The sequence below is a fragment of the Drosophila albomicans genome, chromosome X, assembly GCF_009650485.2.
Source record: "Drosophila albomicans strain 15112-1751.03 chromosome X, ASM965048v2, whole genome shotgun sequence".
In the NCBI taxonomy this organism is placed as follows: domain Eukaryota; kingdom Metazoa; phylum Arthropoda; class Insecta; order Diptera; family Drosophilidae; genus Drosophila; species Drosophila albomicans.
The window spans coordinates 26,306,724-26,333,795 of NC_047627.2; the positions used below are offsets into that span (position 1 = coordinate 26,306,724).

At 37.4% G+C, this 27,072-nt stretch overlaps 2 protein-coding genes and 1 long non-coding RNA gene across 17 annotated transcripts in view; 1 reads left to right on the plus strand and 2 right to left on the minus strand.

Annotated features, from left to right (window-relative positions):
• Positions 1-20,058, minus strand: part of LOC117577879 (uncharacterized) — a 143,426-nt gene extending 123,368 nt beyond the window's left edge. For all 15 annotated transcript variants that reach the window (XM_034262855.2, XM_034262849.2, XM_034262850.2 and 12 more), the window contains exon 1: positions 19,395-20,058. The gene's annotated coding sequence lies outside the window, so the exon portion shown is untranslated. The remainder of the gene's footprint in view (positions 1-19,394) is intronic.
• LOC117577882 (uncharacterized) overlaps positions 3,684-27,072 on the plus strand; it is a 52,574-nt gene continuing 29,185 nt past the window's right edge. The window contains exons 1-2 of the long non-coding RNA XR_004573319.2: positions 3,684-3,710; positions 13,261-13,367. This is a non-coding gene — a long non-coding RNA (uncharacterized LOC117577882). The remainder of the gene's footprint in view (positions 3,711-13,260; positions 13,368-27,072) is intronic.
• Positions 22,762-26,665, minus strand: LOC117577881 (vanin-like protein 3). Its single transcript, XM_034262860.2, has 2 exons — positions 25,940-26,665; positions 22,762-24,198 (listed from the first exon to the last, which is right to left on the minus strand). Exons 1-2 carry the CDS (start codon positions 26,619-26,621, stop codon positions 23,258-23,260), a joined length of 1,623 nt encoding a protein of 540 aa, XP_034118751.1. The 5' UTR covers positions 26,622-26,665; the 3' UTR covers positions 22,762-23,257.

The window sequence follows — 27,072 nt, forward strand, 5'->3', positions numbered from 1 at the left end:
AACGAGATGGACAGCGAAAAAAGAGAAAAGAGAAAAGAAGAGAAGAAAAGAAAAGAAAAGAAAAGAAAAGAAAAGAAAAGAAAAGAAGCAAAACGGGAATAAAAGCGAGAAGAAGAATGATAAGCAAAGCGAGAAGCAAAGGGAGAAGCAAAGTGAAAAAGAAAGTGGGAACCAAAGCGGGAAGGAGAATGAGAAGCAAAGTGAGAAGAAAAAGGAGAAATAAAGCGAGAAGGAGAATGAAAAGCAAACCGAGAAGAAAATCGAAAAGCAAAGCAAGGAGGAGAATGAGAATGAGAAGCAAAGTGAGAAGAAAAAGGAGAAATAAAGCGAGAAGGAGAATGAAAAGCAAACCGAGAAGCAAAGCGAGAAGAAAAGCGAAACGCAAAGCAAGGAGGAGAATGAGAAGCAAAGTGAGAAGAAATCAATAAGAAAAGCGAGAAGTAAAGAGAGAAGCAAAGCGAGATCCAAAAGCAAAAATCGAAAAATAAAGCAAAGTGAGAAGTGTAAGAGAAACAAATGAAGTAAAAGAGAGATCAATATAAAAGCGATAAACTGAGCGAGTTCTGCTTTCGCCTGCTCATTATTTTGCAACTTTACTTCCATCTTTAATCAAGCATATGCTTGCAGCTTCTTCTTTCAACACCGCTGACCTCTCAGTCAGCGTTTGTCCGAGCTCTATGCGCGGTTTCCGTTTCGCTGACTTCCTCCGCCCATCTGCTTCCTCATCTGCTTCCCAATCTGCTTCCTCATCTGCCCTCAGGCCCAGCGGCAGCAACCCCATTCTGCTGCCTAGAAACTATTTCTATCTCACACTGTGTGTGTGTTGTTGCTTTTTTTAAATGTATGCCAAGTGGCAAAGCCGCGGAGGCTTCGCATAATGAGCCACTGACTGCGCTCCATGGGCGACAATTGTGTTGACCTTGGTGGCAGCTAAAACTGCGAATATGAAATAGCAACAGAAACAGAAACTGAAACAGAAACAGAAACAGTTGAAGCTCAGCACCTCATTCCCTTCGCGTCGGTTGGACCCTTGAGAGATGCGGCACACATTCATTATACCCGCTACCCATAGGGTAGAAGGGTATTATAACTTTGTGCCGAGAGGAAATGTATGTAACAGGTAGAAGGAGGCATCTCCGACCCTATAAAGTATATATATTCTTGGTCAGCATCAATAGCCGAGACGATCTAGCCATGTCCGTCTGTCCGTCTGTCCGTATGAACACCTAGATCTCAGAGACTATAAGAGATAGAGCTATAATTTTTTTTCGACAGTATTTGTTATGTTCGCACGCAGATCAAGTTTGTTTTACATTTTTGCCACGCCCACTTCCGCCCCCGCAAATCAAAGAAATCGATTAAGAAGCGTAACTTTAGAGCTAGAGCTGCGAAATGTATGTTTGGAATGTACAATAATATCTATAGTAATTGTGATTCCTGAAAATTTGGTCGCAATCAGATAAAAATTGTGGAAGTTATTAAAGAAATAGTTTTGTATGGGCAAAAACGCCTACTTACTAGGGTCTGAGTTGCTTTGGCTGACAATCTGGTATATTGTGCCGTCTATGGTATATTTTCAATGTGGTACTATATCGATATACCAAATATATCATTTGGTATATTTTTGTATTTTTGGTATATTTTGAAAAAATACCGCGGGTATCTCACAGTCGAGCACACTCGACTATAGCTTTCTTACTTGTTTTTATGTTGATGCCTCGCACAGTTTCCATAATTTCGCAACAACCAAAACGAAACGAAAAAAAAAGAAAATCAAGCGGGTAATGAAATAGAATGGAATGGAACGTCAACGATGCTATCATTAAGAGCTTTACGCCAAGCGTCGACAATAAAATTAATTAAAATTCAATAAATTGACGCACAAAACTGAAAACTGAAACATTCAACCGTTCAACCGAAGAGGCAGGGGAGGAAATTGTAGGGTTGCCAAATGGATTCACGTTTCAATGCTCTCCCCTGCTCCTTCTCCCCGTTCCCCATTGGGATCACTTTCGAGAGTCGACGCTGGGTGTCAGCTTATGTTAATGCTCAATTACAATTGTTGTCCTTGTTTGAGTTTCCGCTGAAAATTGTATTCCCAGTCCTGGGGAGCGAGGAGAAGTTTTTGTCAGTCAAAGCCAAACTCCCCATCGACATAAAGAGAGAGAGAGAGAGAGAGAGAGAGAGAGAAGACTCACACACACACACAGATGGATACAGAATGAGAATGGGAAGCGAATTGGAGGTGCAAATTCATTTACATTTAGCGCTGAAAGTGAATCCGATTGGGGACATTCATTTATTGCCATGACGCCATGGAGATGAACAGATGAACAGCAAAACAGCAAAATAGCAAAAGCGCCTAATTGGCTTTGGTTATTAAACTCGGAAATGGCTTTTCATTTATTTGCGTTGCGTTTCGCTGCGCTGCGCTGCGTTGATCAATGATTGAATCAATAATGCGCAAACAAATACAGACAGACAGCAAAAAAAAAAAAAAAAAATAGGTCTAATTACAATAATATCACCGCATCACATATTCGAGTCGATTGCAAATTCAATTACGTCAAATTTCGCAGGGCGCAGCATTTCAATAATGATAATGTGCCATGGAGATTTAATGGCGAAATTGCAAATTTATGCGTATCGGGCATTGAGAATGCAATTAATTAACTGGATATTGCGTATCCACAACAAAATTGCCATTATTTTCGAAAATATTACGAGTATGCATAATCAACAAGTTTTTGCAAAGCAAATGCTCGAGAGAACTTCAATTGCGATCGAAAAGTGCGCTTTGTTTGCCTTGCTTTTGCTGACAATTCGGTATATTTTATACTATATGGTATATTGATTTCAATGTAGTAATTCATCGATAAACTAAATATAGTCTTTAGTATATTTAAGCATTTTTCAGTAAATTTATTTGGTATATCTATGCAGAACAATATATTTTGTAGTCTATATTTTGAGTGTAGTATTTTATCCATATACCAAATACAGGCTTCGGTATATTTTTCCATTTTATAGTATATTAATTTGGTATAATTTGGTATATTTGGCATGTTTTGAATAAAGTCATATACCATACATTGACTTTGGTATATTTCAGTATTTTTCGATATATTCATTTAGTATATATTCAGATAAATATACTCTATTGTATATTTTAAATGTTTATTTATTTATAAATATTAATAGTATGTTTTAACATATTTTTGGTATATTATTTTTGTATATTTTAAGATAATAAAATCTATTGTATATTTTCAAAGTAGTATTATAGCCATATACCAAATGTAATCTATGTTATATTTTAGTATTTTTGGTATATGTTCAGAATAATATAATTTGTACTCTATACATTTTGAATGTAGTATTATATAGGCTTTGGTATATTTGAGATTTTTTGGCTATATTAATTTGGTATATTCCTTTTTGTTTATTTAATTAAATTTATTGCCAAATATATTTCCATTTCCATATTCCATTCTATTTTTTGGTATATTTTTAGCATATTTTCGGTATATATTTTATATTATTTTACACTTTCTCCCTTACTTATTTTAATAGTAAATCACTGAAATATATTTAATGAAATTCAACGCTAAATTTTGTTCTTCTTCTTTACTCTTATGCAAAATCTCATCCATTTATTATTTTCTCTTTTTTTATTTCAACAGCAAACATCGTAAGCTTGCGTTGCTTTGGTAAGTCAATTTTTGTGCTTTTGTTTTTATTAAACGTCAGTTGCATAATGCTAAACAAATTTTATTACAAATGCAAATGCAAAGAAATATTGTAGCTTCCACCTCTGGCATAGTTTAGAATTTCAAAGGGAAATTATTAGGAATGTTGTGGATTAGTCAAGGTCCTGTTTTTTCCCCTTTCATTGCCTCCTTTTGCCCCCCGCTTTGGCACATTTTATTGTTGTCCGTTTCTGTATCAATTTTGTGCGCACAAAGTCTTCTTTTTTTTGTTTTGCATAGTTTCGCTAGTTCATTGTTATTTATAAATTACGCCCATCGAGCCGTCGCCCAATAAATTCACCACGTCATAGACACAACACGCTAACACTTCCCCTTCTCCTGGAATACGCCTACACTTGAATGTGTGTGTGTGTGTGTGTGTGTTAGAGAGTGTGGCAATTGCGGGCAATAAACAAAACACTCAGCAATGCACAGGTAATAAACAATACGAGGCAAAAACAAAGCAAAGCAAAGAGTTGAGCCTGATAGCAACAAATTATTATTTTCCAAGAGGGAAAATACGTATTAAAACAGGGCAGAAAAAAAAACTGCATACAAGTAGAGCAAAGGCGTAGGCCAAGTGCTTTTAGGAGGCGTGGCAGGAGCTACAAGGTGATCTACCTTATGTTGTTGTTGTTATTGTTGTTGCAAATACATTGCCAGCAAATTGAATTGTTTGTCATAGGGCAAAAAAGGAGGAGAAATGTAAGGAGAAGGAGAAAGGAAGGGGAGAGCGAGGCAGCTGACGAAATCAACAAGCAAGCAAAGAGCTCTGTGTGTATGTGTGTGTGTGTGTGTGTGTGTGTGTGTGTGTGTGTGTGTGTGTGTGTGTGTGTGTGTGTATGTGTGTGTGTGTGGCAATTCGAAGGAATGTGCGTGGGAGCGTGTCCTTGTGGCAACAGTTGGCCCAACGAGCCAACGCTGTTTGCCTCACATTTCGCTGCACACACACACACACATATCCCCTTCCCCCCCTCCCCTGCCCAGTCTCTCCCCTCTCAGCGAACAAAGTTAGCAAAACCAAAACAAAGCACGCAGCAAAAAAAAAAACTGGAAAGAGCACAAAAAACAAAACACAAAAAAAAAAAACGAAATTCTTTGACAACAACAAGGAAAAAGGAAATTGAAAAGCCTGCAAATGGTGTATATGCGAGTGTGTGTGTGTGTGCAGCTGACTGCCAGTCTCTTCAGTATGTGTATAATATTGTCACACACACACACACACTCACACACAGAGACACAGTCACATGAGCTGATTGTGGCACATATTGCTGCAGCCTCGTCTCAGTTTCGATTTGCGAGTTTCAACAAAAAAAAATTGTTACTACAAACGCTTCTTTGCAGCTACCCTGTAAATGAGTGATGAGCGGGTAGTTTGAGTAGCAAAAGTTTGCAAGTTGTTTTCTATTCTTATTCTTATGTTGACTTTCATCGCTTTCCTCATTTCATTCAAAATATGTGTGTATAAAGTAGTTGCATTCAATTCAATTATGCGCTGACTTAAAAAGAGACTCTAACTTCAAAAAAAGGCGTTGACAGTGTGCCCAGATGAACATTAGTAGGGTTGCCATAAACAAATCCAACATTTGTATTATTAGTTACTAACTTGTCAGTTTAGATTGTTCGCAGTTCATTGATAAGGTCTTAAAGTTGTTGTCAAATATGTTTTTATATCAGCTGCAATCTTTTGAAGTATTTTGATAATAATTTATTTGTAAGTCTTTTTTTTACTACTTAAACTTATTAGCTTAAATTATTCTCAGTCCTTTTGCTAAAGACTTATTTGAATTCTGTCAAGTTGTGTCGCAAAAAGTCTTTATATCAGCTAAAATCTTTCAACATATTTCGATAATAAGTTTGTTAGTATTGAAATATATTCAGCTTAGCTATTTTTTGCTATAAACATATTTTAATGATCTCACTAACAAGCTCAGATCTTTCGCTGCATTGTTATTTCACTTACGTTTGCATTATGATATTTGTGCAAGTTAACATCTTAAAATTACATCCACCTGACATCTGAAATAGTTTTTATCGCTCAACTTTCAAAACGAAGATAGTAAAAGTTGCTTAAGAATTCTTAATACTTCTTCAACACAATTCTTATTTACAATACAGTATAATTCTTAAAATAAAATTCCTTATTTCAATAAGATGAGCCAGAGCTAAGACTAAAGCCTTCAAACTTTAACAAAAAATATCAAGTATACGCAGGGTCTAGCACACTCATCAGCAACGGATTCGTTCATATTTTTTGCGCTGTGCGTGTTTTTGTTTGTGTGTGTGTGTGTGTGTCGTTGTTTCGAATCAAATTTGTTGAGCATCAGACAGCAGCAGCAGAGAGCGAATCAGTCGCTTTCGACGCTGGCTAATTTGAAGCAAGGATCGCGCCTGAAAGTAGGCAACACTTTTTTTCTCCAAAACTTGTGCTGACGCCTTTTGTGCACTTGAAGCCAACATTTGTAGGTCTGTGTGTCATATGCTGGCCAAGGATTTGCAGCACACACACGCACACACACGCACACACACACACACACACACACACACACATACACACACACGCACACACATAAATACAGACACATTAGCACTGGTTAAAATAACAGAAAGCAAGTGGCGGCAAGTACGCAAAAAGCAAAAGTTCTGACAACAATAACCACAAGTGGATGCCACAGCTGGGCAGCAGCAGCAGCATCAAGCAGCAGCATTTTTTTGCGCCCTCTCTCTCCCTTCACACTCTTGGCCTTTCGTTGGTGGTGGGTGTGGCAGTCACCACGTTTTTTATGGCATTTTTAGTTCTATTTGTTTTTGCGGTAACAGTTGTCATAATATGGCCAACCATGATGCAGATAAAGTGAGGCAAGTGCAACGCTTTTGCGGCATGTGGCATGTGGAATTCGCAAAACGTTTTTCATGTTTGCCTCCGCTTCCCTTTCCTTCGTTTCGTTTCGTTTCGTTTCGATTCGTTATTTGAACTCGCTTAAAGCGCTGAATTTGCCGCACATTTATTATTAATGAACAACACACATTTCATTTGGATATTAAATGTGTTTCACTTATTCCCAACTGTTCCTCACGCGTGCGAATGTCTTAGGACACGTGCTTTGATTTAATTAAACAGAAAAACATTGAGAGGAACGATGCAAGTGGCACAAAGAAACGTCTGAAAATATTGTTGAATTTATATGCGGAAAACAACAGCGAAAAAACTTCGTTTTGGAACGATGGAATGAAACATACAACATAAAGTACTCGCTTTGATTGGGAGTGTAGCTATTAATGTGCATATATTAAAGATAATACAAATACAAAATATTTCCGGATGAAATTGTAAGAAGTGGAACGCTTTGGAAATGGAACATCAATTAAAGCCATTAAAAAAACGGCTAACGATAAGAAAAAGAACAGTGAAAACGGTATAAATATGGAACACAGACTTCGTTATTATAATAGATATTTATAAGAAAACGTTTAAAAAACAAGGAACAGTGGAAAGTGGAACAAATGTGGAATACAGACACATTAATAGCAAAACGATAAATGAAGGGAACTATAAGACAAGTGAAAAAGAAACATTTTCAATGACACAAAAAATTACTTTAAGGAACAGTGGAAATGAAACACACGTATCAAGCACACATGATTCGTAATAAGCTAAACTAAAAGAATAAAGTCAACAGTGAAAGGAAGACAAACATAAACGAGAATCTAAGAAAACTATAAGAAGAGGAACAGCGGAAATGAAACACATGTGAAAATGTAAATAATTGAGAGGCCAACAATCAGATTAAGGAAAACTGTAAGAACAGTGAAAAAGAAACAGTGGCAATTGCACATCAAATAACTATAAAAATAAAGGAACTGTGGAAATGAAACACATGTGTAAAGAAAAGATAAATCAGAATAAACTAAACTATAAGAAACAAGTAACAGTGGAAATAAGACAAAAAGAAAACTAGATATAAGAAGAGGAACAGAGTGGAAATGAAACACATGTGATACACAAACACACACACACACACTCACACACACAATACTAATAATGGAAATATAAATAATTGAGAGGCGAGCAATCAGAATAAGCAAAACTACACGAAAATGAACAGTGAAAATAAACATATTAATAATGGAAATATAAATATTTAAGACAACAATGTTAATCCACATAAGAAAAGTGAGTGTAATTCAAAACTGTGTCTGTTACACACACACACACACACACACACACACACACACACACAGCAAAATGGGAAATGAAACAAGATATTTATAGAAAGCATTTGATATGCAAAGTTTGTGCACAGTTGTGAGCAACAAATGTTACAGACACAGACGCAGATACAGATACAGATACAGAGAAGAGGCACGTAGAAGTGGAAGCTGACAGCTGAAATATCTTTTGGCCAAGATGTTGGTTGGCTAGAGATATGAATACAAATACAAAAACAAGTGAGAGTTACCGACGCACGTGTAATCTATGTAAACATGCAGCCTCAGCCTCAGCCTCAACTCGACTTTAATGTGAAGCCTTTTTACGCTGCGCATGGCCATTTAATATCATTTTCATTTACTAAGCTGTCTCACTGTCTGTCTGAGTGTGCATTAAGCATACGCCATGTGCAACCTGCCTGCTTGCCGCATATCATTTGCATTTGTATAATTAATCAGATTTTATGCGTATGCCAACGCATTATCCATTAGGTGGAAGGTGGAATGTGGAACGAGGAAGTTGAGAAGGTAAATCTGTTGCACAATTATGAAAAATGCTTTGTCTCGCTCGCACTTCCACTCCCACTCGCTGTCGTGTTTGAAATTTAATTAACAGTCTATTCAAAATGAAAAGTTTTTCGCACTTTTCTCCGACTTCCGTTTGCAAAGTTACCTGGAGAAATCGACAGACGACGAACAACGTGGCTGCTGAAAAGTTTTGTATCTGGGTATCTGGGTATCTGGTATCTGTGGCCATTTCCTGAAATAGTTGCTTAAATATGTTTGCGCATTTTGTTTGATCTGCGGCGCAAAAGTTTTTCCCCCCTCCACCTTCTCCATCACCGACAAAAACCGAAAAACTTTTCGCTTTTTCGTTTTTCAGTTTTCAGTTTTGCAGTTTTCGGTTTTCTGTGTTTTCATTTTCAATTCGTTTCGTTTTCGTATCGTTTGGTTTCATTTTCGTTGTGTAGTTTTTTTTTTTTTGGCTTTTCTTTTTCGCCCAAGCGAAAACATTTCAATAAAATCGTCGTCCCTGAGAAATGCAAATTAAAATTCATGAGGCTGCTGCTGCTGCTTGCTGTCTGCCAAGTGGCGCCACCTATTGTACGGCGGACTCTGACTTTAAACATTTGCGCTGACATATTTTGAAAGCCAGCGCAAGCGAGATAGCAATAGTACTGGGAGAGAGAAAGAGAGGGATGGAGAGATGAAGAGTCGCTCTCTAAAGAGTCATGCTTGAAAAATTCATAGCACTTGTTTGATGGGAGAGATGGAGAGACAGAGGGAGACGGGGAGAGAGCTAAACTTTTCCACATTGGCGCACAAAACAAACACAACACACACACACAGGTGTAGTTGTGGTGGCAACGTGGTTGTGGTGGAGAGGGAAGCAGGGGGGTGATGAGGGATTCCCCCCGGGCAAAGGCCAATTTTGAGTTTGAATATTTTAGCTGCTAATTAAAATGTATTCGCGGTTAACAAAACGCGTGCGCGTTACGTTCCCCCTCTTCTCCTCTCCCATTTCCTGTCCCTCTTTCCTGGCACACACAGCGAGCCCCCCTTTACCCCCCCGCGGTTGCTGGTACGCGGGCAACAGGCAAGAAAATTAGCTTAGCAAAAGTTTTTGCAGGCATCGACGTTGAAGCTGGAGCTTCAAATAAACACAAAATGTAATTGCATACGTTATGTGCAAGGATCAGAGAGGGGAGAGTTAGGAGTAGGGGTAGGGGTAGAGGTAGGGATGCAGGAGGAAGAGGAGGTGGGGCCATGACCAATGCCAATGCATTTACAGTTACAATTACAATTACAGCTACAGTTGTAGTTGCAGTTGCAGTTGCACTTGCTGAGCTGAGCTGCACATGCAACGACAAACAACAAACAAGAAAACGCCAGTTCAGGGGGGAAAGAGTAAGGGGAGGAGGCAAGGGGCAAGGGGCAACAGCAGCTGTCCACATGCTGTCGGAGAGTTGTGCACAACAATGCAACATTGAGATGGACATGGACATGGACATGGAACTGGACAGCCAAAATGTATAAGAAAGAGAAGGAGAATCAAGCGAAAGAGAGAGCGAGAGAAAGAGAGAGGGTGAGAGAGTGGGAGGATGGCAAACAGCACCTGCTGCATGTTGCATCATTTAACTACAAGCGGAAATGCGATGCCATATTGAATTTGCTAAGACAAAATGTCGTCCTGCCTGCAGAACAATACAACTCACACACACATCCACGCACACAAACAAACACTGAGATTACAAGCAACAACAACAACAACAACAACAAGAACAACAACGACAACGAGAACTCGTTGCAAGGTTAGATGAGAGTCGCTGCCTGAACTGGCTTTATGATGCTGTGTGTCTGTCCGCAATAATTATCAGAGTGCAAGAGAGTGCAAAGCTCAAGTGGAGCAGACAAATGCTTGTGGCCCTCTATAGCAGTGTGTGAGTGTGTGTGTGTGTGTGTGGGGCAGTCTTAACAAGCAACGAGTAACGAGCATTGGGTATCGAACTAACGAATGCGAGGAAACGATAATCGAGATAGCAGCAACACACAAGCTACACACTGACTTTGCTAATTTATGCTAGCATTTTGAAGCGATTTGAAGCGTAGCTAAAGAATTTATTCGTTTCATTATAACAACTGCAACGAGTAACGAGTATTGGATATCGAACTAACGAGACGATAATCGAGATAGAAGCAGCACACAAGCTGACTTACCTAAAATATGTGAGCATTTTAAGCAATTTAAAGTGTAGCTAAGGAATTTATTCATTGCTTTAAGACAATTGCAACGAGTAACGAGTATTGGGAATTGAACTAACGAATGAGTGGAGACGATAATCGAGATACAAGCAGCACACAAGCTCCACAAGCTGACTTAGCTAATTTATGCAAGGTCTTTGAGTGATTTGAAGCATAGCCAAAGAATTTATTTGTTGCATTATAACAACTGCAACGAGTAACGAGCTAAATCATCTAGCTTAACGAAAGTAAGGAGCGAGTATTAAAGTAGCGAGTATTAAAGTTGTGAGTATTAAAGTAATGAGTATGAGTCTCGAAGTAACGAGTAGGAAACTAACGAATTGAAAAGTAGCGAGTATTTTGCGATGCAGTGAGTGATTAAGAAACAATAAATAGATATTTGGCTTTATGAGCATTGGAAGTGAGTCAAGGTAGAATATATATGTAAGTGTGGCCCACTAAGCAGATAACTAACGAGTACAAATCAGCAAGCTTATAATTGAATATGTAATTATGTTTTATAACAAAGTATAAGATTGAATAGATTGAAAGGATAATAAAAGAAGACGTGAACGAGTAACGTTCTAACGAGAAAAAGAGAAAAGTAGCGAGTAACGTTTTAGCGAATCACATTTAGACGAGTTACGTTTAAGCGAGTTATGCTTTAACCAATAACTTTGAAGCCAATTAGTTATGCAATTCAACAAAACACGTTAAATCTAGTTAGGTTAAAGAAGAGGATGTTGGAATGAACGAGTAAACGAGCGAGCGAGAGAATGCAATGAATTCTTAAATAAAACTAACATTCCCATTGAATTCAACACTTATCAAAGTGAATAGACTTCAAATGTATATAAAAAGACACTTGAATGGACAATTCAATCAGCACTCGGCGAATAACAAGCAACCTAAACACTCGTTTTAACTAGCGATTAAACAACAACAACAGTAACAGCAGCAACAACAACAACAACGAGTGTGCGCTGTTCAATCAAGGACGCGTTAAGCAGTCGAATTAGCAGCGAGTAGCACATCGCATTGATACGCACACGACAAAAACTCCCAATTCAATTCATCAACTGTGACAGCAGCGCTTCCACTCCTCCCTCCATCCCCATCCCCATCCTCATCCACCGAAGTTCGCCACAAAGTAGCCAAAGTAGAATAGATGCGACTACCTGCAAATGAGTTGAATGAGTTTTGAAACTGAGTTGTTGTCAGGCAGAGCTCCATTGAGTATTCAACTTGTCTCGATTGCACAAAGAGAGAGAGAGAGAGAGCCAGTGAGAGAGAGAGGGGGAGAGGGGGCAAGGGATATTGTGTGCTACTCACGAAATGACATGGCATATTTCAAGGTAAACATTGTGAATTTTGAATGCCAAACAAAAGCGAAGAAGCAATGCAAAAAAAAAAAAACACTCGCTGAAAAATAGTACAAAAATAGTATATTAGTATAACCTTTTACACGAATTGCAGCTGCGTCGAATCGCTTTTCCACTCTCCCTCCCCTTGCCCTCCCTCTTTTGCATTTTTAGTTTTCTTCTTTTTTTTTTTGGTTTTTGGTTTTTTTGAATGCAAGTTCTAATTGTGTAATTAATGAATTGCCTCTCGGGCAACCTCATGCAATGCGCAGTTTCTTCTCTCTCTTTCTCTCTTCGTCTCTATCTCTCTCTCTCTCTCTCTCTTGCACTCGCCACTGGACAGCGACCCACATGAGACGTTAATTGAAATGCACGTGGGGTGGCAGCGTCCTTGAGATCGTCGCTTTTCCAAAAACTACACACAAATCAACAACAACAAAGACAAAAAAACAACTCGAAAAAATCGAAAAACAAAGCAAATTAGTTTTGAAATTATAAAAGCGCAACTAGCAAAATGCCCTGTGTAGAATAAAACTCGCTTACATTTAGTTAATATGGTAATATACCCTGTAATAATATTATGCTAACAGTAACAACGAAGCAAGAATTGCATATTCATTGTTATTTAAAAAAAAAAAAAACATTTTAACATATTTTTATCACAATTTATGTGCTAATATTTGTATAATAATAATTATTTATGATTCCTGAAATGTTTGTTCCAATCAGATAAAAATTGTAAAAGTTATTTAAAAAAATAATTCTGTATGACAAATTTTTTCTACTTTCATCAAATCTTAGTTGCTTTGTCTGAGAATCTGGTATATTTGACGACTCGATGGTATATTTTCCATGTAGTACCATATTATTATACTAAGTAGAGCTTTAGGTATATTTTTAGCATATTTGCGGCATTGATTTGGTATATTTTAAGAATAATACCGAACTGTTATGATTTAATCAAAAATGAGTACGTGTTTATTTATATGTTTTAAATTGATAGTACATCACATAAAAGCAGGTATTTTAAATTTATATGTTTTTAGTATTTTTACATGTTTTCGTAGATATTCACTATTTTTGTTTATTTTATTATTATTACTTTATTCATTTACTTTCATTTCACACACTTTAAGGCCACCTAAATTGCATTGAATAGTAATAAATGATTTTTGTTCGTTTTCGCAATTTTTTTGCAGCGTAGCGAGACCTCAAAAAAAAATATACTATAATACAAAATTGTTTGATAAACCGCTTCGAAGCGCTTTCAACAGATTTCACTGCGAGGGCGAGGGCAGTTTTCAAAGTAAGTAGATGAAATTCTCTTTATATATATCACAAACTGACAAGATAAATATTACCAAAATTAGGTAGTAAAGAGTCGATTTTTTAAAGTGCAATTTTTCATTTAATTTTTCGATTTTTTTTGAGATATAATTGTTTATTTTTGTACAATCTCTTATTATTGTGTGTCAGTTTATAAGCTTTAATTTTATATTAGTTTCATTTTCCAATATTTAATTTTCGTTTCGATTCTTTATATTAAATTATTCTCTGCTTTGCTTACTTTATTTAAGTTGAGTGACAATAATAATTGTTTCTTAATTATTATTGTTGGCACAATTATTTGTTTTCAATTTGATGAGCTGTTGTTTTGTTGTTATATGGGTTTAATTCTTGAATTTTTAAAATTGTACTCAAATTTCTTTTAACCAATTTTATTTTTTGTTTATACACAATTTTTCTCTGCTTACTTATTTCGGCACTTTTATTTCTTTTTTATTTGATGAGCTGTTATTTTGTATGATTTCAGTTTTTGAATTTTTGTAATTTTACTCACATATTTCCTAATTTTCATGGACTTTGCTTTTAAGTAATTTTATTTCCTTAGAATTCGCTTCGCTTTCTACAACCAATTATAGCTACTTTATCTTATTGCTTGCATATTTTGCACTCTCTTTACACTCAATCACATGCTTTTCAAAGCTGAGTTTGTTCCTATGTGTGTGTGCACTTTGCATACGAACGTGCACCAATACACACACACACACACACACACACACTCACATATTTGCCACATTACAAGGCAAATTTCTGATTGTCTGCATGAGTTTTATTTTCTTTGCTCTTTCCCATTTTTCTTCGATTTTTATTCGCCTCTTGTTGTTACACAAAATGCGATTTATTCCCTTTTGATGGGTTTTATAATGTGCAAAGCAAAAGCGCTGAATAGAAGAAATGAATCATATTCACTTTCAATGAGCAACAACAACTTTGAGCAGTTCAAGTTCACAATTCACTTATAACTATTGAATGCAAATATGTTCAATTCTAATAAAGTTTAATAATAATAATGTAAAGAATACCTTTTCTTAAATTAAAAATATAATAAAATAAAGTTAAAATAATAAAGTAAAAATGTTGATCTAAGTACTAATAATCTGGATCTAAAAAATTGTGTCAATTGTGAACATGAAAATCTTTAAGTTAGAAAACGCAACTTGATTTCAAGAACATTTGATATTCTTCTTGATAAAAGGAAGGTTTATAGTATTAAAACTAAAAATCTTATGAAAAAATCACAACAATTTTAGATTATATTGAACATCGAAAAGTAGATAATATCTTTATAGGAATTGCAATGGATTACAGAATTTTGTTAAACGTAAATCTAACATTTTTGATCTGAAGTTCAGAATTTGGCATTTTTCAGACAAAGTTTCTTAGTTTTCAGAACTTTTTTTTAATACTTTAACGAATGTTCTTGATTTTAGAAACAAGTCTTTGTTTGTGTACCTTTTCTTGAATTAAAAATTAATTAAATAATAAAAGAAAGTTATAATTATAAAGTAAAGAGTAAACACACAAATTTCTAGCACTGTTCAAAATTAATTGAGCACATTGAATTCCATAAATTTCATTTGGAAACAAGCCATCAAATAGTTGCATTTAAATTGCGCATGGCAAAAAATGAAAATGAATAATGAAAATCGAATATCGAAAACGCTAAAAATAATTCCAAATTCGATGCACTTTTATCTATCTATATCATATTGGCATTTAAATATTTTCAAAAATCCTCCTCAAGCAAGTTTTGCATATTTTGTTGGCATTGATGATGATGTGTTGAAATCGTATTTGAATATTATAATATTACATATATTCTTAAATCTTGTATGGAGATCAAGGCGATAATTGATGGTCAGTTCAGCTGTTTTACGTGAGAGAATCGAATCGAATTGTGTCTCAATTGGCTGCAGCGAATGATGAAGTCAATCCACGTGTATCCAGCTATAACCAGTGCAATGCACTTTCTCCCTCTCCCTCTCTCTCTCTCTTTCTCTAACGCTCTCTGTTTACAATTGGTGGCCGCTAATTTATTTGAAAAGCCATTTGTTACCTTTGGCTTGCTTGTGTTTACATGCCTCATCGAAGGGGACGAGAAACATTCCATTTATCGGACCTATATATCTACCTAGATATATACTCTACTCTATATACAAATACCTGTACTATATACACACACAATTCTTCTTCTTCTTCTTCTTCTTCTACTTTTCCGTTCACTTCGCGTATTACATTTACTGTTAATTCAATTTGCTCATTCTCATTCCCTTGGAACATTTTTCGCTACGCACGTTTTGTATTTTGTGTTTTTGTTTTGTTTTTTTTCATCCTCCCCCTCTCCGAAAATTTCCACAATTTTTTTTTGTTTTGTGCATTCCATTGGTTTTCCCAATAGTTTTCCAAGTTTTTCGTATTTCGGTTTAAAGTTCATTTGTACAAAGCAAAGACAATAACAATTAGTTAATTGTTTATGTAAATATGCTGGCGGATTTCTAATCATCAATTCATTTTGCCCGCATACAAACTCTCTATAGTTTCATATAAAAATACAGATATATTTAGCTGCGAGGGCTGCCAGCATAATAAACACCTGTAAATTCCATTTTTTAATTGATTCAATTCCCAATTTATGTTTAAAATAGCAGAATGCAATTTATCGATAGTACATCGATAGTAATATTATAGTACAAACTAGTGTAATGTGTTTATGCTTGGTTTTCTTTTGAGAAGTGATATGTAGAAAGAGCAGAATCAGCTAATAAATGCTTTCAAATTATCAAAAATCAAATTATTATTCACATAGATAAAGATAATATCATAATAATAGGCAAGAAAGAACGCTACCTGAGATACCTGCTATACAATTTGAATAAAAGCAAATGCAGTGCGGTATTATTCTTAAAATATTCATAATAAATATACCGCAAAAATACTAAAATATACCGTATATACTATGTGAATTTCGTACACTTACAATTTGTATGCCTAAGAAGAGATTTTATAATTTGTTTTAACTCAACTCTAAACGTGCCTCTAAATTTCATTCATTGTTCATAGTTGAGTGTGTACAGTAAAGTATTTACTTTTTATTATTTTTTTATTAAAGTGACAAAATGCCAAGTGTTTATAGAGTAAATATCATTATGGTAAATTATTTTATTAAAAAAAAGTAAAAGTAAAAGGTTTTTATTGCGACCCATAAAAAATGTGTAAGGTGTTTATCCATTTTCTATTTCTTTGCTTGACAATCTGGTATATTTTGTAATCTATGGTATATTTTAAATATAAGATTATATCGATATACCAACGAAATGGTATATTTTGTATATCAATATACCAAATATTGTCTTGGAAATAGTTTAGCATTCTATTAATGTATTTTCTGTATAATACTGTGGTATATTTTGCATGTATGAGTATATCGATATATACCAATGATATGGTATACTTTAACTTTGGTATTATTTTGTTGGTATATTTTAGAAATAATACTGCACTGTTTAACTTTTGTGAACAATGAGTAACAGCTTTCTATCAACTTTTTATTGAATATAAACTCAATTTAATTATGATTATTGCTAAGAAATAGCTTTGCAGAAATAACTTCTAAGGTATTTAATTCTTTTTGAAATTCTTTTTTGCTTACATATTATTTTAAAAATGCAATTTATGTTCAATGATATTCTAGAATTTCCTCTTTTGTGTTGTGTTGTGCATTTGGGAAACTTTAGCAACTGCCCTCGGGCAAGTGTATTGAGACATAAATGTGAAACGGGCAATTGGCAAATGTCTTGCAGTCTGAAATGTATACAGATGTATCTACTATATGTCTATATGTATAGGTATATAAATGGCTGGAGACGCGCTCTATATCAGCGATCGGCGATCGACTGGCACATGGTTCATTTACACCCGCACCCACACACACACACACAGAACAGAACAGAACAAATACACAAGACGTCTCGAGCAACAGTTGCCGCCGTGTAGTTTCGAGTTTATTTAGTGAATTATCGCGAAAATCGCCAAAAATCAACGAACAACGAAAATCAGCAGCAACAGTTTTGTGTTTTTTTTTTCTGTTTTGTGTTTTGTTTTGTTGTTGTTCGTTTGTGTATTTTGTTTAGGCTTCAGTAAATACTTGAAAATTTAATGCCGTTTGGCCAATAATTAAGACACAAACAATGAACTGAGTTGCCTCTGTCTCTGTCCACAGCCTTGTGACTGTATTCGTATTCGTTTGATAAGTTTTTCTCAATTTGCTGGATATTTGCAAATATTAATCATACGCACAGTTGGCAAATGTACATAAATTATTGAGTTGAGAGTTGAAATATTGAGCACAAGCTGCGGCCACTAAATGAAAAACAGAATATCCTCCTAAGATGCATAATATGAAAATCGAAAATGGAAAATCGAAAAATCGAAAAATGCGAAATACATATTGTATTTTACAATTGCCAGCAACAGATGGCGCCACCAGCTGTTGCCAGAAAAGAATTCAAACCGGAAGTAGCCCCAAAAAAAGAAAAGCAAAGGTTGTCACAAAGCGAAAAGCGAAAAACGGCAAAAGTCATCCAACTTCTGACCAAAAAGAACGAAAGATGAGAAAACACATTGAGTGGAAAATGAGACCCTTGTGTTTCACGTTTCTCGTTTCTCGTTGCTCGTCAAAGCCAAACTAATGAGGATAATGAAGTAATGTTTCAAATTGATGAACAAACTTTCTGCTTGACACAATTTCCACACGCCACGACAAAGATGTCGAAAGTTTTGCATTTGCCAAAGTATTTCCGGACAACAAACAGCTGAAAAATATATTTGTGTGTGTCAATGAATCCTTAGCATCCAGGAAATTGGTGTCAACTAGTTAGCCGAAAGAGCATTTAATTATTAAAAGAGAAAGAGAAACTGCCCGCAATATTTTTGAGGTGAAATATTTTTGCAAATTCTATTATACTATTTGAAAAGCAAATGCAAATTTTGCATGGCAATAATTCGGGGCGAAAAATCGACCAAATGTTGTGCAAATTAATTTCGTTATTTATAAATTATGCACGTATCTCTATTAATGCCAGAAAAGCGCAATACTATATTAATGAAAATTCATTAACATCAAATTGAAGTAAAGTACAAATATTGAATAATATTTCCCACAGTTTCGGAAACTTTGGATAATCAATCAAGTGCTTCTTTCGGGAACTTTGCAGCATAATCTGAAAACCGAAAACTTACGCCAATCAATCACACTTAACTATGGAAAAACTATCTATTCATAGGCGAAAAGTTTAGATATGAAATCAATCAGCAAACATTTATTCAGAGATCGAGTAAAGCAATTGCAGCACTTTGAAGAGGAATTTGTGGAGCGTAACCACGTCGTATACTTAACGTCTCTAAGCACTCTGCTTTTGAGATGAGCACAACTTTAATTGCAAGTAAAACACAAACACAAGCGAACACACACACACACACGCATGTGTAATTAAACTTGAGTTGAAAGCCAAAGCAAATGGAATCTTAATCAATAACTCTCTCTCTCTCTCTCGAAAATTAAGCTCAAGGCCAACAAACTCAAAAAAAAATTAAATGAAGAAAAGAAAAGAAAAGGATGAAGACGATGAATGACAACAAAAATAAGAAGAAGACAAAGAAGAAAAGCGCTAAGCTGTCAGTAATTAAAATCGAATTAAATCTGGGCAAATTACAGAAGCTTCCTTAAGTTGATTAAAGCTCTTTTCGAACACTCACACATACACCTTCACACACACACTCGCACACGAATTTTTCAACTCTGTTGGCTGCGCTGGGGATTAATTTTTAATTAGTTTCACACATTTGCACACCTTCCAACACTGACCTTCAGCGCAACTGAAATACATTGTAAACGTTGCACGGGATCATTTCATTCACACTTCATTCACGCACACACACACACACACACACACAGATAGAAAATATAAATATTGAAAGAATTGCAGTTTACCTTTTTTTTTTTTGTTGCTCTTTCTTGCTTCCTCTTGTCTTCGTGCTGCAGTTGCAGTTGCACTCTTCTTCTTCTGCTTCTTCTGTCTCTTTCTTTTCTTTAAATTACTTTCTTTCTCCTTCGCACACACTCACTATCTCCTTCTCTCTCTCTCGCTCGTCAATAACAGAAACAATAATTGAACTTTTGCTGTATTTTTTTTCAATTTTTATTCTTTTGCTTTTTTTTCGATAACTTTTCGAATATTTGACACCAGAAAACAACAACAAAAAAGACAACAAAAAAAATTGCGCACAAAATTTCAATTTCCGAAATTTTTCAAATTTTTCCTAAAGTTTTCTTTTGCTATTTCTTTGATTTTTATGATTATTCAAAATTCGCGCGCCGTCACAAATAAATTCCAAAACACCAATTTTTGCAGTCGAATTTTTCAAATATGTTTTTTTTGAAGGTCTTATATAGCGTTCTCGATATATATTTTGCACGATCGAACTGAACTTCAGCAGAAAGAAAAACCAAAAAAAAAAATCGAATCGAATCGAAATCGAAATCGAACGTTGCTCTGAATATTTGAATGCTGAATGATGATTTGTTTGTTTGATTCTAATTTTTGTGTGTTTTGTGGCTGACTCCAAGAACTACAACAACGCAATGTTATCCGCTCGGAGGCTGAACGCCTACTGGATGTTAAAACGCGCGCCGAAAGCTGTCGCAGAATGCGGACGACAACGACTGCGATGACGACGACTGCGACGACGACGACTGCGACTGCGACCACGCAACGCGTCAGCAGCGACGTCGACAGCATTTTGCCGAAGTTCAATTCTAAAGCTCTTCGTGTGTGGCGTCGACGTCGACGTCGCTGACTGCGACTGCTGCTGCTGCGCTTTTTAATTGCATTTCAGCTGGCAAAAGCGCAGCAGCAGCAGCTTTGACTCTGCTTTCTGTTCTCTGCTTGCTGCGCTACATAAAACATTTTGCTCTTGAATAATTTAATGCAAATATAACGCAGTCTACACACACAACTGTATTTACGCATGGCGCTAAAACAGAGAAATACGAATAAGTCGACAAAGAATGAAATGAAAACTCTACACGCACGCACGCGGCGTGGCGAAAAGTCTCCAAAGCTTGGAAGCTTTTTTTGTTTTTGGGGCACAATTCGTCCACAGACGAAACTTTGTCGTGTTTCCAGGGTTCGTGTTCGTTTTCGTTGTCGTTTTCGTTGTCGTTTTCGTTGTCGTTTTCGTGTTCCCATTCGTGTGCTAACAAGTGGGGAGCAACAGTTGAAATGAATGAAACGTTTTTCGACGCTGGCTGCGCTGTCGACGTTCATGTGTTGCGCCTATGTATGTTACACCTGCCCAGTGCGGGGCAGCAAAGCTGACGCTTTCCAGTCGAGTCACACACACAGACTGTTGCGCTCGCCAGCGTGCATGTGTGCGTGTGTGTGTGTGTTGGTGTATTGCTCAGTGTGTGTGTGTGTCCGTTAAGCAGCAACTAATTTTTGTTAATCACACCTTAATGACATGAACTTGACACCATTCTCACCCTCCCTCCCCTCAGATCGCAGTTGCCTGCATATATTTAACATCAATTTTGGCCAACCAAATTGACTAAGCGTATGTGTGTGTGTGTGTGTGCGGTTGTTTGCCTGCCACTTAATTACTATTTGCTAGCAGCTTAAGAGCAAGACAGCAACAGTAACAACAACGACAACAACAACAGGAAGAGGAACAACATTGAAAGCACGCAGCTGCTTCACTTGCACTCACTTCAGCACACACTCACACACACACACATACACTCACACACTCACTCTGCCACCACAAAGAGAATGCAGCGCAACGCATTTAATGAGCTGCTGCCAGGCGACAAATAAAATGCCATCGTTTTCGTAAATCATAAAAGCCAACACACAACGCGCACATAAATCAAGCGTTTAACAACACTGTTTCCTCTAGCTGAATATTACAATAATAATCACATACTTTACCATCTGTCTGTCTGTCTGTCCGCACTTGTAAGCAGCTATAACTCAGCAGCTATTAAAGCTAGAGTTGGCAAATTTTTTGATAATATTCTAAAAAGATAGCTGCAGCATTAAGTGTGCTTTCGAAATACTTTGGAACAAAATTCAACAAGAATATATGTAACTACTGATAAAGTTATATCAGCTTACTATTAAAGCAGCAGCTATGAAACGTAGAGTTGGCAAATTTGGTGATAATATTCTATACAGATATTTGCACAATTGAATAAGAATATAACTTTGAAGTGAGTTTCATCAGCTTACTACTTACAACACACAAATCAAGCGTTTAACAACACTGTTTACAGTAGCGTTTCCTCTAGCTGAATATTACAACAATAATCACATACTTTACCATCCGTCTGTCTGTCTGTCCGCACTTGTAAGCAGCTATAACTCAGCAGCTATTAAAGCTAGAGTTGGCAAATTTTGTGATAATATTCTAAAGAGATATCTACAGCATTAAACAGGGATATAAAATACTTTAGAACAGAATTCAACATGCATATAACTTTCAAGTGAGTTTCATCAGTTTACTTTTCTAGTGACAGATTACAGTTAAAAGAACATGAGAATATTCAAACTGCTGTCATAGAATATGCTTCTAAAAAAAATTCAAAAGTCTATAATAGCTTTAGTGTATTTAATTTCTACTCAAGCAACATTCAAAGTGGTCATAAGTATCTCTGCAGCTTCAGAATATTCGTAATTCGTAATTCACATTGAGTTCATAAAAAAGCAAACATTCGAATAAAGATTCGAATAAAAACTGAATATATTCATAATTTCTCACAATTTAAGCACAATTCATTTCTTTCATTCGTTTGCCTCGATATATTTTTTTGTTTGAATTTTCGCTGCTGTTTTCTTCGCCCTCATAAAATACTTAGTAAGCTGAAATACATGCCATATTATTGCTCGCATAATGAGACCATCAAAAGTTTATTACTTGCACGATTTATTGCTTAATTAAACAACCACACGGAATAAATTGTTTATTAAAACACAACCCAATTAAAAATCGAGAATTGTTTTGCCATTTGGTTGTGTTAAAAGAATACAAAACAAATGTGCTTAGCTTTTAAATGATGTCTGATTAAGATGATCACAACTGATCTAACTGACTAATGGCAACGCTTGTGTTGTTAAGTTGGCTGCAGTTGAAATATGTGCTGTGTGGCCAGAGTTGTTCAGAGAAGCGAACATTTTGTAAAGTTGTCAATTTCTGAAATGTTTCATTGCCATATTTTCTTGAATTTATTATTGTTGTCGCTTAGTTGTTGCAAGGTGAGCTTTGGTTCAACACATTATTAAGTTGTTCGAGCTGTTAACGTCTGGCTTGTTAAGTTGGCTGCAGTTGAAATATGTGCTGTGTTGCCAGACTTGTTCATATGAGCGAACATTTTGTAAAGTTGCCAATTTGAGAAGTTTTTCATTGTCACATTTTATTGAATTTGTCTTTGTTGTTGCATAGTTGTTGTATAGTAAGAGCTTTGTTTCAACGCATTGTTAAGTTGGCTGCAGTTGATATATGTACAGTGTTGCCAGTGTTGTTCAGGTAAACGAAAACTCGTAGAGTTGTGAAATATCTCATTGCCACATTTTATTGAATTTATTATTGTTGTTGCTTAGTTGTATAGTAAGTAAAGCTTTTGTTCAATGCACTGTTAAGTTGGTTGCAGCAAAATAGGCTGGCGTTGCCAGACAGTTAGATTTGATTTTGTTAAATGCTTTGACACGTTTTTGTCGCCTGCACCAACAGAAACAGCAACAGCTGCCGCTGCGATTTGAGTTAATCAGCAAAGTGTTTGGCTGATAAGAGAAGAGCGAGCTACTGTTGCTGCAGTAGCAGAGACAGCAGCAGCAAGCCGGCCATGACGACTGTGGCAGATGTGGCAAGTGCGGTGCCACAATTATGCGACGGCACTTCCTTCTCCTCTTCCTCTTCCTCCTCCTCTTCCTCTTCCTCCTCCTCTTCGTCCTCCTCGTCTTCGAAATAGTTGCCATAGATTCCAAAGGTCAGCAAGTGTGAGTGCGGCTTGTGCAGCTGCAACTGCACCCGGGTGGCATCTGCCACAGACCAGAGCAGCTCTGTGGCTTGCAGCGCATAGAGCGACACGCTCAGCGTGCTGGGCATCAGTTGGCGTCGCGAACGTTCCACAAACTCGCCGCTCACACGCAGCGTATTGAAGCGCGGCAGTTGCAACTCTCCGTTCTCCGCTGCCGTCGCTTCCCTAAGCTGACCACAGCTCTCGACGCTGGCGTTGCGGCACGCAAACAAGCCGCACAAACGCACAACACTGTACTGTGCCTCCTCGTAGCGTCGCCGACCCACAAACACGCCCACTCGATACACGTAGTCGTGTGTAGTTTGTGGCGCCTCCGATTCCAAGCTCCACTCAAAGTCACAGCACAGATCCGTGTGGCACAAACGTCGCTGCTGCTGCTGCTGCTCATCTCCGAGCTGCACCTGCCAGCTGTTGAACTCATCCAACTGCGGCTGCTGCAACATCAGCAACTGCAGCTGCTCGGGCCCCGTGCGCTCCTCATCAAACGTGACGTCGTCGAGCGAGTCGTCGGGCGAGTGTGGCACACGTGCCAGCAGCAGCTGACGCACGCCCTCGGTCGCATTGCCGACCATGCGACGCGCCAATGCGCCACCACGGCCCGCATAGATGCCACTGCCGCTGATGCCACCGTGTGGCAAGCTCGCCCCGGCTGCCAGCAGATTCACGTTGTTCGCCCACGCCCAGCCCTGTTGCAGTTGGCTGGCTGCAAGAGGAGAAACGGAGGGGGAGAGGGAGGAGGGAGAAAGAGAAAGAGAAAGAGAACTTAGATTAGCACATGTTTTCAAGCGTGATAGACTTGCAGCTACCCTGCACAGAAAGTTCGTTTAAATAAAGGAAATAAAGTCGGGCAAATATTCAGTCCACTTTCTTTGTTGCTGTGATTAATAGTTTGACTAGCAAATACCTCGTATGACAGAGGAGAAACGGAGAAAGAAAGAGAGAGAGAAAAAGAGAGCTTAGGATTACACATGTTTTCAAGCATGATAGACTTGCAGCTACCCCGCACAGAAAGTTCGTTTAAATAAAGGAAATAAAGTCAGGCAAATATTCAGTCCTCTTTCTTTGTTGCTGTGATTAACAGCTTGAGGAAGTGTGCTCGACTAGCAGATACCTCGTATGACAGAGGAGAAACGGAGGGGAGAGAGAGGAGGGAGAAAGAGAAAGAGAACTTAGATTAGCACATGTTTTCAAGCGTGATAGACTTGCAGCTACCCTGCACAGAAAGTTCGTTTAACTAAAGGAAATAGAGTCAGTCAAATATTCAGTCCTCTTTCTTTGTTGCTGTGATTAAAAGCTTGAGGAAGTGTGCTCGACTAGCAGATACCTCGTGTGGCAGAAGAGAAACGGAGGAAGAAAGCGAGAGAGAAAGAGAGTTTAGATTAGCACATGTTTTCAAGTGTGATAGACTTGCAGCTACCCTGCAGAGAAAGATCTTTGAAAGATAACGAAGTCAGGTAAATATTTAGACCACTTTCTGTTGCTGTGATTAACAGTTTAAGTTTGAGTGTACTGGACTAGCAGATACCCCGCATCTGTATAGAACCTGTTAGCAAACAACAAAATAATAGCAGTGAAACTGCCTCAAAGGGAACTTTGCTTAAACTAGTGTCATCGACTAGCTACATGAATTGCAGTCGAACTAACAAATTGTGAAGCTAATCAAAATGAAGGATGAGGAGGAATTGTTATAAAGTGATATGACTCTTCAGATAGTTAGATCGGCTAGCAGATACCACGTAAGGCAAAGGAAAAGCAGTTGCAAGATTTATAATAGACTAATAAATACCTTGTAAAAAATGATGAAAATATGCAAAGAACAAAAAGTTACGAAGAACGGGAAAAATTGAATAAAATATACGAATTAGTTTAAATAGCGACTTATCGGGTAGACTTGCAAATACCCTAGAAAACTAAATCATAGCAGATGAAATAGGAAAGTAGACATATAGGAAAAAAAAACAGACAAGGAACATATGAAGAAGTGCCGAACTGCACGAAGAATGCAACGTTATCTATTTCCGCATTACGGCCACCGGATACCCTGTAATAGCAGCTTCACTAACGCATAAGCAATAACATGCAACATATTTAATGTGGCTCATCTCAAAGTTATGCTGTCAAACCTGTCTGACTGGCATTTGGTATTGTAAACAATCACTTATAAAACATGTAAGAAAGCTTCAGTCGAGTGTGCTCGACTGTGAGATACTCGCTAAAACAGTGCAGTATTAATTTAAAAGTATACCAAAATGAATATACCATAAAAATACTACAAATATACCAAAGGTATATTGATATTATACTACATTCAATAGATAGAATACCCTTCAGAGTCTTTCTTTAACCTTCTCTGACCTTCACTTCCATTCTCCGACTCTCTCTCGTTCATCTCTCCCTTTGCTCTATTGGTAATGGGTATGAAAACAGGCCCTCGCTCAACTTACCCGTTAGGAAGGGCAGCTCGGAGTTGAACATTTTGGTGACAATCACGTTCCGTATGTTGAAGCGTTCGACAAGTTCCTGAGCTGGCGTGTAGAACAACATATCGAAGCAGACAAAATGCCCAAAGGTCACATTGAAGTCCGTCTCGAAGATGCTAAACTCTGGCGTCGCCGTCCGATTGAGTTGCGGTTCAAGGTATAGATTCCATTTGCGATAACGCGACACGATCGCACCACTGCGATCGATAGCCACATTCGTGTTGTAGACTCGATAACCGCGGGTGGGACAATCGAGATCGGATCGATTGTCGCAATCCTCGCGTTCCTTCACATTGAAGAGCAGATAGGTATTCGCTTGGACAGCGGCGCAAGCAAGTTGTTGCATAAATTCGCCAGCTGCTGATGCCTGACCTGTTGTTTGGTGGCACAAACTGTGCGTTGCATTCGGCTGTGGCACCGCAGTCAACTGCAGCAAACTGTTGAGCGTTGCCTCCGGGAAGACAATGATGTCCGTGGTGCCATTGGCCAAGCTAATCAGCTCCAGATATGCGCTCAAATTGTCCTCGAGCAGTTGTGCCGAAGTTGCCCCCGCGATGTCGGGTCGAAATTCAACAACGCCAGCTGTGTAGTATTCGCCAGCCACGAGGCAAATGTGGAGGAGCAACGTGCACCACTTGCCGCACATGACGTTGCAAGCAGACTGATAATCACTGCGGCGATCGAATTGATGGAAATGTTTTCTAATGGATTTGTATCTAATCTCGCATTGTGCACAGCTGATATCACCGCTTGGCTTTGCTTTACGACCCTGGTGCAGAGATAACACAAAAACATTGCATACTTTTAGGCAGCCACTCAATTCACTTCACTGCGCTTCACTTCGCCTCTGTTCAGTGTTCAGTTTCAGTTGTTCGTTTCGAGTGAAATTTGCGTGAAATTCGTTTAATTTTTATGTACTTTTTTTACTTTTCTATTTAACATGAATTACGCAACGTTTCTGCATTTAGTTGCCTAACTGCAATTGTGGTTTTAAGCAGTACAAACATTGCATACTTTTAGCCTGTTGGCTGAACTTAGTTCATGTCTTGGCTAAAATGAAGCAACTAAAATGTCTTTAATCAAATTGGTTTTTTTTT